Here is a 16981-nt window from a genome sequence, read left to right as displayed (position 1 = left end):
ACTGAGGTTTCTGTGGTGCTGGATACAGTGCAGGGCTGAGAGATCCAAAGGAAGGAAAGGGGGAATGAAACGGGTGGGTGGAGAAGGGAAGCATCCAGTGTCTGGCACCAGACAAAGGCCTTACATGCATCCCATTGCCCTAGCAGAGACCACTCAGTCACCTAACATTCTTGGCATCCAAGAGCACTGTGTCAGAGATGAAGTGGCTTCGCACACATCAACCACTGGGAGGGCAAAGATAAAGGATGGGGGTAGGCTAAAAGCAATGATGTGCCCAAGCTTGGAGTACTGTCTCCTACTCCCAACCTTTGAGCCCAACAGAGGAACCAATTGAGAAACAGAGCCAGGAAGTTCCATCAATTGGGCAATAAGACAATGAACCCCCTCCTGCTTCCCAGTTTCTACTGGGGGTGTACAGACAGACATGCCCTTACCCAACATGTATCACAACCTTGGTGAGATCCTGTCCTTCGTCACCCTCCATACCTTCCTGCAATGGTAGACTTCAACCACTCCACTGTCATTCACAGCCCAGCCCAGGCAGTTAGTGGCTGGAGATACTCTTTGTCAGGTATACTCTATGTCCACATATACTTTCCTACCTCAAAGCTTCAGCAGCTGGAGGTGTTACCCTAGCCCCCAAATTCTCCGCATTCCTTGTTCCTAGGTGGGGTCAACTGGAGGATGAGCAGATGCAAGGTGGGGAGACCTCACCAGATGTGAGGGTGGAGAAGTGGTACCTTTTCTACCTGTTGGGAGGGTCAGGGTTTCTTTGAGATCTCAGAGGATCTTTTAGGCCAATACAAGAAACATCACCAAGCCTCAGCCGCCAGGTGTGACATGTTTCCCTCTGGTGTGGATGAGCCTTTTAAGTTGAGGACAGACTGAAACAAATTTGGCCTTGGGTTCTAAGGGTAGGATGAAAGGTGTCATGGCAGGAGGGGGGCCTAGAGGAAGACAACAAGCAAAGTGAGGCCATGACAGAGCAGCAGTGCACAGATGTAGGACATCAGCTTCAAATGATGCAACAGTGAAAGTATTGGGGATACAGCTCTGAAAAGAGCTGCCCTCACCTCTCTTATCTCCAGTAAGTAGGCATGGTACATGTAACTCAGTTCCAAAAAAGAGTCTAGCCATTCCAAGCCCAGGCACATCCACAGAAGATGGGAGCTCTTGGAGTTGACTCTACCAAGGAAAGCAGGTGTTTGGGTATTTCCAGTTCCCACACCACAGTAAGGCAACTAAAAAAAAAAATTATTTTTCCCCAAGAACAAAAACTAAAACCCAAATCCAAAGGTAAAGGAAAGGTACCACTTTCAGTGGATTAGGTGGAGGTTTAATGATTTTTGTTGTTGTTTTTGTTCTCTTATGGTCAGTTTTGTCTCTCCCCACCCCATTTTTCAAAGGATGGAAAGATTAGAGACAAATAAAATAAATCATCTTTTCTGGTTTGAGCAGTTTCTCTTTGGGTTAGGAAGTAAGGGTGCAGAGAAGAGGGGAGTGGGGAGAGACTCAAACCTTCCCTGAAACCCCACTTTTAAATCCTTTGGGTTCCTTCTTCCAGAAGATGGTAGAAAGGTGTGGTAGGGGCAGCACACAGAGAACAAGGTGATGGCAAGCCCCAGATGACCAGTGGTCTAGGAAGCATTTTGTGTACTTCTTCCCACACTGATTTTTTGTTCCTGGACAACACTGTAATTCAAAAGCATCAGGTCCTACTCTGTCTTTTTCATTTACCAACTTTCACATGCAAAGGAGGCAAATAAAAATACTATGGCATGGATCAGGTGCACCTTAGCCTTCAAAGTGACATCTTGGCCTTTTTATTTTTACCTTTTTATTATGTATTAAGTGAAGGTCTACAGACAAAATCATCAGCTTTACATTCAACAAATCATACACTTTGTTTCATCTCCATGTTTACAATCCCCTCTCCTCTGTGCAAAAGCCTTTATCCTACTTCTTCTCCATGGTTCTTATTTGCATTCCACCTGCTCCCTATCTCTTCTCAACTCTGACCTTGGGAAAAGGTGGTCCTTTTGATTTTGAATCATTGACCAAGGTAAGTACACCTTGCTAGTGTTGTTTCCCCCTCTGTAAACCTGTCTACTGCTTGGCTGAAAATTGAGCCATAAGGGTGAGTTCCTTTCCACACCTGAAATGTGTTCGAGGACAATAGTCTTAGGTTCCTACAGTCTCATTCTGACAAGTAAACCCATTTTTGTTTCAATTAAATAATTTTCTATTTTGTTCCACATTTCCCCCCACTGTATCTGGGACTCTCTAATGTGGTTCCTTTTAGTGTGGTTGGTAGTGGAGACCGATGTTCATATGTTCCACTGGTCCATTGGAAACTTCTTAAATTATAATTCCAAACTTGTTAAATTATCATCACTCAGAGACCAAGAGCTGTATCTTATATGCCGCTCATGAGTTTTCAAGATTGCATAGGCTATTCCTGCAAGCAGGATGTAGAACGTTATTTTGTGGACTGTTATGCCACTTAACCAGGATGTCTCCTGAGACTATGGTCCTGAGCCCCCAGGCCCATAAGCTCATTGCATTAGGATGTTTGACAATACCTAGGAAATTTCATACTTTTGTTCACTCTATGCTCTACCCCATTCATACTTCGGTATATGCAGGACAGGTAAATAGTCATGTACAAATAGCATCTTTTAAACTCATATATATTTGTGAGATATATAAATATATATCCCACTCTTTCTCCCATACCCATTCAGCCTATGTTTCAGTCCATGTATCTTCTCACAGAACACTGTTTCCAAGGTTTTCCCATATTATTTGCTCAGCATACTGATTGAATAAGTATGGTGAAAGGATACAACTCTGGTTTTATTCCTGATTTTAAATATTCAGTGTCTTCTTGTTTTGGTTGAACAACTGCCTCTTGGTCTATGTACAGGTTCCTTAATAGCACAATTACTTGTTCTGCAATATTCATTCTGGGCAGTGTTGTTCCTACCTTGTCATGATCCACATAGTTGAAAGCCTTTGCATAGTCAATAAAGCACTGTAAACATCTGTCTGGTATTTTCAGCATTCAGCCAAGATCCATCTGACGTCAGCACTATCCCTTGTTCTATGTCTTTGTCTGAATCTGGCTTGAACCTCTGGTAGTTCTGTGTGAATATACTGTTAGAGTCATTTTTTAGTTATCTTTAACAAAATTTTACTTGCATGTGGTATTAATGATATTGTCCGATGGACACCCATAGGTTCATTCTTTTCCTATTGTTCTTCTAGCTTATTAGTATTGAGAGATTTGTTTTCAAGCTCACTAATTCTGACTTCCGTTGATACAAATCTACTTCTTTGCCCTCTCAAAGTATTGTCTGTTTCTGTTATTTTATTAGTAACCTTCTAGTTTCCTATTTGCAGGTATTAAACTATCTCCCATCTTTTATCTATTTTTGTTTGATTGTTCCTGTAGCATTTTTCTGAATTCTTCCTTGTTTTACTTCACCTTTCTGTTAATTGTTTTGAGGGAGTCCTGGTTTAGCACTGCAGGGACCTGCTAACGGGGTGCAACTCACAATGAGGACAAACAGCTGCAAACCATCTGTTAGTAATCAGAACATGGAATATATGAAATGGGAATCTAGAAAAATTGGAAGTTGTCAAAAATGAAATGGAATGCATAAAGATTGATATCTTAAGCATTAGTAAGTTGAAATGGACTGATTGGCCTTAGTTTTTTCCCTTTGTGTACACATTTAGTTTTATTGTAGCAAAGCAACTTGTACACTTTTAACATTTAAAACTGAACATCATCTTTCCTTTCTGGTGAAACAAAAAGAATTTAAAAAAAATAAATAGGAATAAAATAGAGACTAGAGAATGTCAGTTCTACAGTGTTGTTGTTGTTGTTGTTGTTGTTAAGTGCTGTCAAGTCGATTCTGACCCGTAGCAACCCTATACAGGGTTTCCGAGGAGCAACTGGTGAGCTTGAACTGCCAACCTTACAGTTCAAATGACTTTGCAGTCTGGTGCATTAACCCACAGCGCCACATAAGAGAATGTCAATTCCAAATAAGATCCTATAAGTTCTGCTTTCTGCTGATTCTCCCATCGAGTGGCAGGGCTCAAGTCATCATTAGGAGGGAATTTTATTTTAAAAGTGTCATATTAAACTGCAAGAATGTCCATGAAACATCACAAATAAACATGCCAAAGAAGCCATGTTGTCAAAATGCCTACTTAACCCACCCAAACATCTCAAACCCACCCTTTGCTGACCTTCTTGTTGTTGTTGTTGTGTGCCGTCGAGTCGGTTCCGACCCATAGCAACCCTGTACAGGGTTTCCGAGGGTGTAAATCTTTACGGGAGTAGAAAGCCTCATCTTTCTCCCGCGGAGCGGCTGGTAGTTTCGAACCGCTGACCTTAAGGTTCGCAGCCCGATTCGTAACCACTACGCTACCAGAGCTCCTTTTGCTGACCTTCTAGAACCCCATTAAAAAAAAATTTTTTTTTTTTTAAACAAGAAAAAGTAGACAGATACATGTTGGTAAATGCTAACTGTCCATATTCTCATAGAGACAGTGTAATCTCTGAACCCAATATATAGAGAGAGGAGGAAAGAAGCTAGAATTCTATGGACTACTTACTAAACAGGTGCCTAGCACCCTCCAGCTTCCAGCAGAGCGAAGAGAGCAGAGGTTTTCTTTTTTCCCATAAACCATGATAGTATGCTGATTCCATAGTTTTTGTTGAGACAGGATGGGATAGAGAAGAAAGGGGTAGAGATTCTTTTCCCACAGTATCTGCTCAAGATATCCCCCCCCCCCAAATAAATTGAGAACCATGGTATTAAGGAGAGAAAAGATACTTCAAGAACAGGATGACTGAGCACAAGACGGGAGAAAGGAAAAGAAAAAAAAGACTGCAACTTGCTCCCAGAGACTAAAGAAAAAAATTTTTTTTTAAGTTGGAATCCATCAGTGTTTTTATTAGTCATCTTCTCCTTCATCCTCCTCTCCTTCCTCGCCCTCATTATCATCTTCTTCCCCTTCTTCGTCAAAACCTTCCAAACCTTCATCATCATCTTCTTCTTCTTCCCCTTCATCATCATCCATATCAGGAACCAAATAGTACTATAACAGATTTGGCCAAATATCATCTTTGATAACCTCTCCTAACTCATCTGCACCTGCATCAGAATGACCAGTAAACCAGGTAAAAAAGCTCTCTGGTTCTTCATGCTGCCTCTTCTTGCTGGCTTTATTTCTGTGTTTGACTTGAGCGTTTTGTCAAGTCCTTTCCAGATTTCCATTTGATTTCTGTTGATTTTGAGGATGGATCACCACTCTCACTCAGATGAAATTCTTTGGAGAGAACTTTATTTTAAGAGGTAAGGATTTTCATCAAAATAAAAATCTTTCTGTAACCTGATTTAAATCTTCAAATTCTCTCACTTCAACTCTGGTCAAATAATGCAGTACCTCGTCATCCTCCTCCTCAAGCAACACAGACACTTGTGGATGGTTGACAAATGTTGTTACCCCAGAATTTGAAATTTTGGCAATCAATTCTGACCTCTTCTGAAAGAATGGTTGGTGGAGTTTGTTACATTTCTATTCTACTTTCAAAATCTCCTCACTGGATTGTTCATTAAGTCTGTCTATTTCATTTTGTACTTCATCAATATGTTCAATTGCTTCCTGCTGTTCTTTTTATTCCTTTATCAAGTTCAGAGAGGCCCAAGTCTCCTGCATCTTAGGTTTCTTCAGACAGGAGCATAGACGAGCGTTTGGGGGCCATGCTGCAAGCAGAGTCTAAGAAGCAGACGAAAGAGGAGTTGCTTGCCGGGAAAAAGCTTGGAGAATTGATACTGGCCATTTTTAATCAGACATATCACATGGTTTCCTATGCCAGGAGTGACAAATTCAAGAAGAATGGTGTCAATTTCATTTTCAAAAAGAACACTTCAAGATCTTTCTTGAAGTACAGTGCTGTCTGTGGTAGGATACTTATCCATACGCTTACAAGGAAAAACAGTTAATACCACTGTTACTAAATTTACACACTCCAACCACTAAAGCCAGTGATGATGAAATTGAAGAATTCTACCAATTTCTTCAGTTTGAAATTGATCAAACTTGTAATCAGATATATTGATAATTGCTGGTGATTGGAATGTGGAGTTTGGAAACGAAGAGGAAGGATCAGTAGCTGGAAAATACGGCCTTGGTGATAGAAATGATGCTGAGACCATATGGTGAAATTTTGCAAGACCAAAAATTTATTTATTGCAAATGCCTATTTTAAACAACATGAAGGGTGACTATATGTACGAATCTCACCAGATGGAATACCTCAAATTGACTACTTCTGTGGGAAGAGCCATTATGTTCCTTCTAGTCCCTGGTGAAGGGCACCATGGTTGGTAAAGTAGGTGGTCATCCAAAAGGATGAAGCCCCCAATGAATGAGATGTATTGGCACAGTGGCAGCAGCAGTGGTCTCAAATGTAACAATTGTAAGGATGGCTCAGGACTGGGCAGTGTTTTGTTTTGTTGTGCATAGGGTTGCTGGGAGTCTGAGTTGACTTGATGACACCTAACAATAACAACTTCTTATTTTGTTCAAGCTGTGCTCATTATACCCACATTTGGAGGTGCTTTTCTCATTACAAAAATGACAACTGTCTAAGAGCTAGAGTCCTGGTGTGGCACTGTGGGCTAATGCATCAGACTGCAAAGTCATTTGAATGCTCACCAGCTTCTACTTGGAAACTCTATACAGGATCGCTGTGGGTTGGAATTGACTCGACAGTACTTACAAACAAGAGCTAGAGAGTGATGCCTCCCACCCCCGCACCCAGTGAACATTGGTTTCTGTACATGCAGTGAAACATGTGAGAGCCTAAATTTGATGGGACGTGTTTTCCCTGCTCCTACAGCTTTTCTGCCTCTGACCAGTTGCACTTTTAGCCATTTTATTTTATTGCTTTCTATTTGTTGTTGTTGTTTAGTGCTGTAGAGTTGGTTCCAACTCCTAGCAACGCTGTAAAACATTTTCAAGGCTGTAAATCTTTGTGGGAGCAGAAAGCTTTATCTTTCTCCTTCAAACAGTTGGTGGGCTCGAACCGCTGACCTTGTGGTCTGCAGCTCATCCTTCAGAGTCACCATATTCTCATGCTCTCTTAATTAGTGTAAAACACCTGAATTTTCCTTCTCTGGCAGGTTTCTGTCTTATACAAGTTTTTCACTGCATCTTATACAAGGTTTTTACTGCATCTATTCTTATCTACTTGGAGTCCTGGTGTGGTGCTGTGGGTTAATGTGCCAGACTGCAAAGCCTTTTAAACTGCAAGGTTAGTGGTTCAAGCTCACCAGCTGCTTCTCAGAAACCTTGTACAGGGTCGCTATAGATTGGGACCGACTCGATGGCACTTCACAACAACAACAACATTCTTATCTACTTAAAAACTGGGATTATACAATATTTGCCCTTATGCGATTGACTTATTTTATTTAATATATGTCCTCTTGATCCATTCATGTTATGTTTTGCAGACTCATCATTGTTTTTGTAGGGTTGTATAGTATTCCACTTTATGTACATGCCACATTTTGCTTACCCATTGCAACTGTTGATGTGCGCTTAGATCGTTTCCTTTATTTTTTTTAATTATTGTGAATAATGCTGTAATGAACATAGGTGTTCACACATCTATCTCTTTCACTGTATGTCTAGGGTATATACATAGGAGTGGGATTGGCCATTTTAACCATTTTTAAGTATACAGTTCAATAATGTTAATTATATTCACAGTGTTGTGCAACCATTAGCACTGTTTGTTTCTAAAACTTGTTTATCATCCCAAACAGACATTCTGTGCACATTAAGCAACAACTCCCCATTACTCCCTTTCCCCAGATCCTGCTAACCTCTGATCCACTTTCTGTCTCTGAATTTGCCTGAAATTCTAGATATTTCATGTAAGTGGGCTCATACAACATTTGTTATTTGTCTGGCTTATTTCACTTAGCATAATGTTGTCAGTGTTCATCCACCACACTATCACATGTATGAGAACTTCATTGCTTTTTATGGGTGTTGTACAAACACTTTCTCTCCTAATGCAGGTTGCCCTCATTATTGTGATACTTCTCTTTTGATACACAAACATTTTTATCTTTGGTAAAGTCTGATTTTTACTTTTGTTGCACAGGCTTTTGGAATAGTATCTAAGACTTAAACTGTTCCCAAAGTCCAATCATAAAAATTTTCATGCTTTTCTCTAAAGTGTTTAATAGTTTTATCACTTACATTTAGGTTATTGGTGTATTTTGAATACTGTTTTCTATAAAGGATATAGTAATCAGTTGATTTTGCTGGATGCTAAATACAAGGTGGTTCGAGCCCACCAGCCACTCCATAAGAAAAAGATGAGACTTTCTGCTCCCGCAAAGATTTACAGTTTTAGAAACCCTATACAGTGTCACTATGAGTTGAAAAAAAATGACTTCAATGGCACTTCACAAGAACAACAATAATCAGTTGATATAGTACCTTTTTACAAAACAGTTTTACAAAGACTGTACTCTTGGTCCTTTGTGGTTTCTGAATTCTGTTCCCTTAGCTTTCACTTGATAATATGCTGGTGTGGTGCTGTAGGATCTACACTGGACTGTGAACCACAAAGTCTGCTGTTAAAACCCACCAACTGTGCCTTGGAAATCTTATACAGGGTCACAATTAGTCTGAAATGACTTGAAGGCATTTAACAACAACAACATTTCCTTGAGTGCCAGGAACTAAAACAATGTAAAACAAAACCAAGAAACAAAAAGGGAAAAAAATGCTTCTCCCAGTCTTACAGATTGATTTAGTGCTAAGGCCTTCCTCTTGGCACTCAGCCAGACTTATCCTAAGGCAAGACATCAGCTCAAGGTGAAAGGTCTGGTTTTTTTTTTTTTTGAGCATGCATCTAGTTTTGGGTGTTGCATGACTTTGAGTACCTCTTATACCTTGTAAAGGAGCTCTGGTAGCATAGTGGTTATGAGTAGGGCTGCTTATCTCAAGGTCAGCAGTTCGAAACTACCGGCTGCTCCACGGGAGAAAGATGAGGCTTTCTGCTCCCATAAAGATTTACAGCCTCAGAAACCCTATACAAGGTCACTATGAGTTGGAACCAGCTCCACAGCATATCACTTACACCTTGTGGGAGGTTTTGTTAACTTTTTATTGTGCTTTGTGTGAAAGTTTACAGAGCAAATTGATTTTCCATTAAATCATTTGAATACATTTTGATTTGTGACATTGATTGAAATCCCCACAATGTAACAGCATTCTTACCACTTTTCTCTCTATATTTACTCTTTCCATTCATTATTTTTATCCCTTCCTCGCAACTCCTCTCCCAAGACCAAAATCTGAATACTCTGATTTCCCAAAGGAACCCTCTTCCTAGCGTTTCTTCCTAGACCTTAGGTGGTCTGTTGTATGTCAGTATTTCAAGCATGGCTGTAATAATTCTGAAGGCATTGTGAGATGCATGAACAAGATGAGTGGCTTGTATCAGTCCTCAGTAGCCAGACAGGTTAGAACATGCTCAATAATTTTTGAGTAAAATTTGTTTTGTTCTCTCTGGAACTGGGGACCAAGATCCCACACTAAAATAAGGGCTACTGTCTTTAAGCCACTGCTAAGCTGGGGAAGAACAAATGTAGCATTTCTCAAGCTGAAAGAACAGAAGAAAAAAAAATAATAATAAGCCTTGGTTTATAATATTGAAGAATCATATGAGCAAAATGAAGTCCTGGTGTGGTGCTGTAGGATAAGCACTGGACTGCTAACTACAAGATTGGTGGTTCAAACCTGCTGCTCAGAAACCCTATACAACATACCTATAAGGAGGAATTGACTCAACCACGCTTAACAACAACAACAGTGGGCAAAATATTGAATAACGTAGGCAGTATCAAAAGAAGATGGAAGGAATGCACTAGTCAAGAGATAGTAACAGAATGGATGAGAAAACAGGACCCGTCAGTATGCTGTCTACAAGAGACACATCTTAACACGAATAGATCTATGGATACTCATGCAGCACTATTCACAATATCAAAAAGATGGAAACAGCTCAAATGCTCATAAACAGAAGAATAGCTAAACAAACTTTCGTATATACACAGTGTTGAAGATTAACAATGAATTTGCAAAACACCTTGCAAAATGGGTGAGCCTGGATAACATTTTGCTGATTGAAATTAGTCGAGCATGAAAGGACAAATACTGTATCACAATGTTGCAGAAGTAAAGATTTTCTTGATTAAAGAAACATTCTATGATGGTTACATGACTGGGGTGGGAATTATTCATAGGCTAGAGGATAGACACATTGTAGACAGTATACAAGAGGGAGGTTGGCAGAGAAAAGATGAAGGTAGCAATAGACAGGAATGCAAAAGTTAAGTAAATAGAAATAAATACTGTCAACTGACTCAGTGACGTGCAATGTGGGATATCATTGCTGATGTCAGGTGGATCTTGGCTGAAAGCAGAGACTACCAAAAAGATGTTTGTGTTTTATTGAGTACTCAAATGCTTTGGATTATGACAAGCATTGTGAAGTATGAGTATTCTGGACCACTTAATTGTGATCCTGAGGGACCTGTACATAGACCAAGAGGCAGTTGTTTGAACAGAACACGGGAACACTGAATGGTTTAAAATTAGGGAAGGTGTGTGCCAGGGTTATATTCTTTCACCATATTTACTCAATCTGTATGCTGAACAGATAATCCAAGAAGCAGATTATATGAAGAAAAATGTGGCCTCAGGATTGGAGGAAGATTCATTAACAACCTGCAATATGCAGATGATAACAACCTTGCTAAATGAAAGCGAAGAGGACTTAAAACATTTACTGACGAATATCAAAGACCACCGCCTTAGGTATGGGTTGAACCTCAATGTAAAGAAGACAAAAATCTTCACCACTGGACCAATAAACAACATACTTTTCAACAGAGAAAAGATTGAAGTTGTCAAAGACTTCATTTTGGTCAGAACAACTATCAGCACTCATGGAAGCAGCAGTCAAGAAATAAGATGATGTATTATTGCATTAGACAAATCTGCTGCAAAATGTCTATTTAAAATGTTGAAGAGCAAAGATGTCAGTTTGAGGACTAAGATGCACCTTATCGAAGCCGTGATATTTTCAGTAACCTCATATGTATGTGAAAGTGGGACAGTGAATAAGGAAGACCTTAGAAGAATTGATGGCATTTGAGTTATGGAGTTGGAGGAGAATATTAATAGTTCAATGGATTGTCAATAAACAAACCAATGTGTGTTGGAAAAAGTACAGGTAGAGAATGCTCTTTGGAAGCCAGGATGACCAGACTTTGTCTCTCATACTTTGGAAATATTATTAGGAGGGGCCAGTCTTTGGAGAAGGATGTCAGTTTGGTAAAGTGGAAGGTCAGAGAAAAAGAGGAGGACCCCCAACAAGATGGATTGGCACAGTGGCAGTAGCAATGGGCTCAGGTGTAGCAACAGTTGTGAGGTTGGTGCATGTTTCATTCTGTTGTGCTTAGGATTGCTATGAGTTGGTGTCAACTTTATGGCACCTAATGACAACACTCATTAATAGCTTGCGATATGCAGGTGTTACAATCTTGCTTGCTGGAAGGAAAGAGGACTTGAAATTCTTACTCATGAAGATCATTAATTACACCCTTCAATATAGATTACACCTAAATATAAAGAAAACAAAAGTACTGGATTAGTAAATAGCATCATGACCATTTCATTATGATCATTTTGCTTGTATCCTCAATCAACACTCCTTGAGGTAGCAGTCAAGAAATCAAAGTATGTACAGCATTAGGCAAATCTGCAAGAGACGTCTTCAAAGTGTTAAAGAACAAAGATAGTTGGAGGAATAAGGTATACCTGACCTAAGCTATGATATTTCCAGTGGACTCATATCCTGGTGTGGGACTGTAGGAAAAACACTGGATCACAAGGTCGGTTTGAACCACAAAGCCGGCGATGGTTCAGACTCAACCAGCTAATTTTTGGAAACCCTATACAGGTCGTTATGAGTTGAGGCCACAGAAGAATTGATGCATTTGAATTATGGTGTTGGCAAAGGATATTGAAAGTAATGTGGATTGCTAGAAGAACAAAGTCTGTGTTGGAAGAAGTATAGGTAGAATGCTCTTTAGAAGTGAGCATGGTGAGACTTCGTTTTTCATCTTATTGACATATTGTCAGGAGGAATAAGTCCCTGAGTTATCTTGGCAAAGTGAATGGTCAGCTAAAAAAAGGAAGATTCCCATGAGATGAATTTGACCCAGTGGCAGCCACAGTGGGTTCAAACTTACAATTGTGAGGATGGCACAGGATGGAGTAGTGCTTCATTCTGGTATGCTTAGGGTCTCTAAGAGCCAGAACTTACTGGATACACTTAATACTAATGAGCTGTGGAGTAGTTGGGGCACGAACAAGTGAAAAAGCCACAGGCCTTTCCTACTCTACCATTTTGTATGTGATAATTATTTATCATGCAGTGAAAAATATATTCACAAGTATCTGATCAATGCTAGCTTATTTAAAGGGACATGAATAATGTCAGGGTACATTGCTAACTTTGTATTTTGAAATACATAAAGGTTTACAAAGTAGATTACCAGTTTTACAATCAGCAGATGATATACTTTGTTTCATTGCAGTCTCCTCTGTGTAGCTTCAGTTATCTCACTTCTTTCCTGTGATTCTTGTTTCCATTCCACCCTCCTTCCCAACCCTGCTGAACTTCGTCTTTAGGTAAATGTTGTCCTTCTGATCTTGAATGGTTGAGCATTCCTTGGTGAAGCATAACTTACTAGTATTGTTGCCCCCACTATATATGTGTCTACTGTTTGGCTGAGTTCAGTTCCAGACCTGAAGAGTGACCAAGTCTCAGGTTCCTCGTCTCTTTCTAACCAGTAAGCCCAGTTTTTAAAACTTTTTGAGTTTTGTTCCACATTTTCTCTCTCTCCAGGACCTTCTAAAGTGAAGTTCCTAATATTTTAGGTAAAGGTAACCATCAAAGAATTGCTTTTATTCTTTTTTTGTGTGTGCAAACCTTTCCTTGACTTTTTATAATAGTGGACTCAAACAATATTTGCCCCCCCTTTTTTTTTTGAGGTGTTTTGCAGATTCTTTGTTATTCTTAAATATTGCATGATATTCTATTCTGTGTATAGCATAGTTTTTTAATCCATTCATCCGTTGGTGGATATTTAGGTTGTTTTCATCTCTTTGCAATTGTCACCAATGCTCCAGTGGACGTAAGTGTACATATATATGTCAGTACCCTGGCTCTTCTTTCTTTAGGATAGAAATATATCTATTAGTGAGATTGCTGGATCAAATAGTACTTTCTATTTACAACTTCTTAAGGAAGCATCATACTGTTTTCTAACACAATATCATTAAAAGAATTGGAGAAGTGTACTAGAGTTACAGACAACAAAGATAAAAACCATTACATACACATTCTGTATTCTAAGAAGTAACAAATTCTTATCTTCAGGTGGATACATAGACAGGCAGGTGAGATGAACAGGCATGAGTAGGCAAAAGGGCATACACTCGACCATTTATCTGTTGGGCAGATGATAGTTGTATAAACATATTTGTGTGAACTGCAAGCATATATATGTTTATAATGGAGCAAACTAGGATCAAAGGTATATAAATTTCTTAGCCTTAACATAACACCTGGAGGGAATGAGTCACTGTTCCTGGAAGCTTGGGACCATAGTTGCAGGTCAGTTGGCATAACATAGTTTACAAAAGACAGTGCTCTACATTCTACTTAGTGAGTAGTGACTAGGGTCATAAAACTTGTGAGCGGCTATCTAAGGTTCTACTATTGACCTCTCTCTGTCCAGAGCAAAGAAGAGTGAAGAAAATTAAAGGTGCAGGGAAATGATTATTCCAGAGTTCCAATGAACTACATGTACTTCAGTCTCCATGACTTTGAGACCTTAAGAATGAAATGGGATCTGGCCATTGCTGCTGATGTCTCTGAAAGGGATCCCATTAGAAAGTCCTGAAACAGTGGGAGAAAAAGTGGAACAAAACTCAAAATATAATAATAAAAAGAGAGCAGGCTTACTGGTCAGATAGAGACTGGTGGAACCCCAGAGATGATGATCCTTAGTCACAGTTCAGGTCTAGAAATTAACTCATAGCCAGAGCTCAATTTTCAACCAAACAATAGACAGGTGTGTAAGGGGGAACAGTAACACTAGGGAGGTATGCACTCCTCAGAGTAATCATCCATTTGAGTTTACAAGGGCACCATTTTTCCCAAGACTAAGTTCAGACAGTTCAAATGATAAGGAAAGAAGGAGGGATGGAAACAGGAAACACAGGGAGGAAGTGAGGTAAGTGATGTCCCTTGGAGGGGACTGCAGTCGGTCAGGTGAAGCAAAATGTTTATTAATTCTTGAACAGAAAAACTAATATGCTCTGTTATTATTCACCCAACTCACAAAAAAACATTTAAAAAGAAATAGAGACCAGCTGACATAAAATTCATAATAAAGAATTTCTCTACATTTCAAAAGAAACACCTTAGGTGTTTAAACAAAGAGGCACAAGACTTGGAATTATAGTGCCAAGATACTCTGCTGGATACAATTGGGTGCATAAATAACCCCTGTGCTGTGAAAGGTATCCTCTAATAGTGATGAAGCTTTTGCACTCATTACTGTAATGCAGCCCTGCTTGCTATATACTGTGAGGCCACATACAAGATACCTAGGACAGTAAGGTAACTTCAGGCTCATGTGAAAGAGAAGGACACAGATTGTGGTTTGGTAAAATATGAGTATATAACATTGTTAACTACCACTGAGGAATCCCTGACTCATGGTGACTCCAAGCACAACAGGATCTGATCACTGATCCAATTTAGGGTTTCTCTGGCTGATTTTCAGAAGTAGATGACCAGGTCTTTTCTCCTAGTAAAGCTTAGTCTGGAAGCTCCTCGGAAATTTGTTCTCCATCACTGACAGAGATTGCACAGAAAATTTCAAGGCATTTTATTAGGGTGTGGCACTGTGAATTAATGTGCTGGACTGCATAGTCAGTTTGAACTACAAGGTTAGGGGTTCCAGCTCATCAGCCACTCCTCGGAAGCCCTATACAGGGTCTCTATGGGTCAGAACTGACTCGATGGCACTTAACAACAATAACAAGAATGGGCAAGAGCCACTTAGGAGGGGGGCAACCTTGATTGTGGAAGAAGTACAGCCAAGAATGCTCCTTAGAAGCAAGGAATGGTGAGACCTCATCTCTCTAATCAGTAGGGGCCAGTCCCTCATACTGGGTAAAATGGAGTATCTATGAGAAAGTGGGAACCCCCCACCCACCCACCAAAGGAGATGGATTGCCACAGTGGTAGCAGCAGTGGGCTCAATTATAATAACAATTGTAAGGATGGCTTAAGACCCACAGTGTGAAATTTTGTTGTGCATCGGGTCCCTATGTGTTGGAACTGACTCAACAGCACCTAACAACATACTGAAAAATCTTTACAGAGACAGACTAGCTGAAGAGCTGAAGAGCTGAAGATATGTACAGATGTCGACAGCCTATTCAATTTGACCATGAAAATTAGATCTGATGCTGAGATCCTATAAGTTGAACTTTAAAATTTAAAAAAAAAATTAATTTAGTGTATCATTTTAGGAGCAGTTGGTTAGACATTTATTTAAACCTTTATTGTTTCTACAAGTTTATGTTGTTCAACTTTTTTATTAGGAAAGACATTTCAGTGGCACTGAATTCCTAAATTTCTGCTGCTCTCTAGGGATAGAAAAGTAATTCTAGAGTGATAGACTACAGTGTAGAGAGGAGGGCTCACCTCTAACCATTTCCTGTGATAAATACGTTTACCTCATGTTTAGTCCTCTTTCATTTCAGGCAAACTGGTACTTAAAATTATAGCGAATCCATTTTTCCTTTAGGAAAATCAACTTTTTGGCCAGGTTTTAACCTGCATACTTTGCTTTGTATAATTTTTAAATTAATATTCTTAGTTATATTTCTGCAAAAAAAAAAAAAAGGTTTATGTATATGCTAATAGAAGCAATCAGATGTCAGCACAGTCTTAATGAGGACAATAATTTGTGGTTTCTGGCTTTTTTCATTGATTTTAACTTTATTTGAAGGTTTTCTGATTAACAAACATGATTGTTTTAAGGTGTTCCATCTTGATGGGAATTTATCCTTAACATAGATGTTTTGTTTACTTCTTAAAGGACTTTCTTCGGGGGTTAGTACACCTTTAATGCAAGAAAAGACAGTCAGTGCAGCCACACAAGCTGTTGGTGCTGAAGACGATGCTGAAGTAAATGCTAATGAACAACTAGAAGCTCCAAAGCTAGTTCTGCAGTACCTGTTCTCGCTTGTACAAGGTGAAGTGGAGCAGCTGGACTCCAGGGCACTTCCCCTTTGCCTTCATCAGGTACTACTATAATCTTTACTTACAGCTGCATTAAAATTCTGGTGCCATTGTTTGAAAGAATCCGAAATCAGATTCTCCAGGATTAATTCAACTCCGCTTCTTGCTGGTGAGTCCAAGAGAGGTGGCCCTGGATCAGTGGTGGTGGTGGTTGTGCCTATATGCCATGGAGTTGGTTACAACTATTGGAAAATTTGTTATTTTAATGACTGGTGGCCTTGAATAATCCATAGTTCAGACAGTGAGTAACTCTTTTTTTTTTTTTTTTCGTTAAGTTTTTATTGTGAATTGTGGGTTTACATGGGAGGATATCAGTTTTACATTCATCCTATTGTTGTTTTTTTTTAACATTCCTCCACCGTCACTATTTATTTAAAATTTTTTTTTATGGTTTATTGTAATTATTTGATAGTTTACATGGAAGAACATTAGTTTTACATTCATTCTATCATATATCGTTTCATTGCCATGGTTACAATC

The 16981-nt window shown here is 39.3% G+C and overlaps 1 protein-coding gene and 1 pseudogene across 1 annotated transcript in view; one reads left to right on the top strand and one right to left on the bottom strand.

The window, feature by feature from the left end:
• The window catches only part of CNST (consortin, connexin sorting protein), a 170608-nt gene that overhangs the window by 61854 nt on the left and 91773 nt on the right, over nt 1–16981 (top strand). The window contains exon 3 of the mRNA XM_006871269.1: nt 16299–16512. Within this exon, the coding sequence (XP_006871331.1) occupies nt 16299–16512 (214 nt within the window). The remainder of the gene's footprint in view (nt 1–16298; nt 16513–16981) is intronic.
• On the bottom strand, nt 4972–7607 carry LOC102825150 (annotated as a pseudogene).

The sequence above is a fragment of the Chrysochloris asiatica genome, unplaced genomic scaffold, assembly GCF_000296735.1.
Source record: "Chrysochloris asiatica unplaced genomic scaffold, ChrAsi1.0 scaffold00165, whole genome shotgun sequence".
Classification (NCBI taxonomy): domain Eukaryota; kingdom Metazoa; phylum Chordata; class Mammalia; order Afrosoricida; family Chrysochloridae; genus Chrysochloris; species Chrysochloris asiatica.
This window is presented reverse-complemented; position numbering and strand designations above follow the sequence as displayed.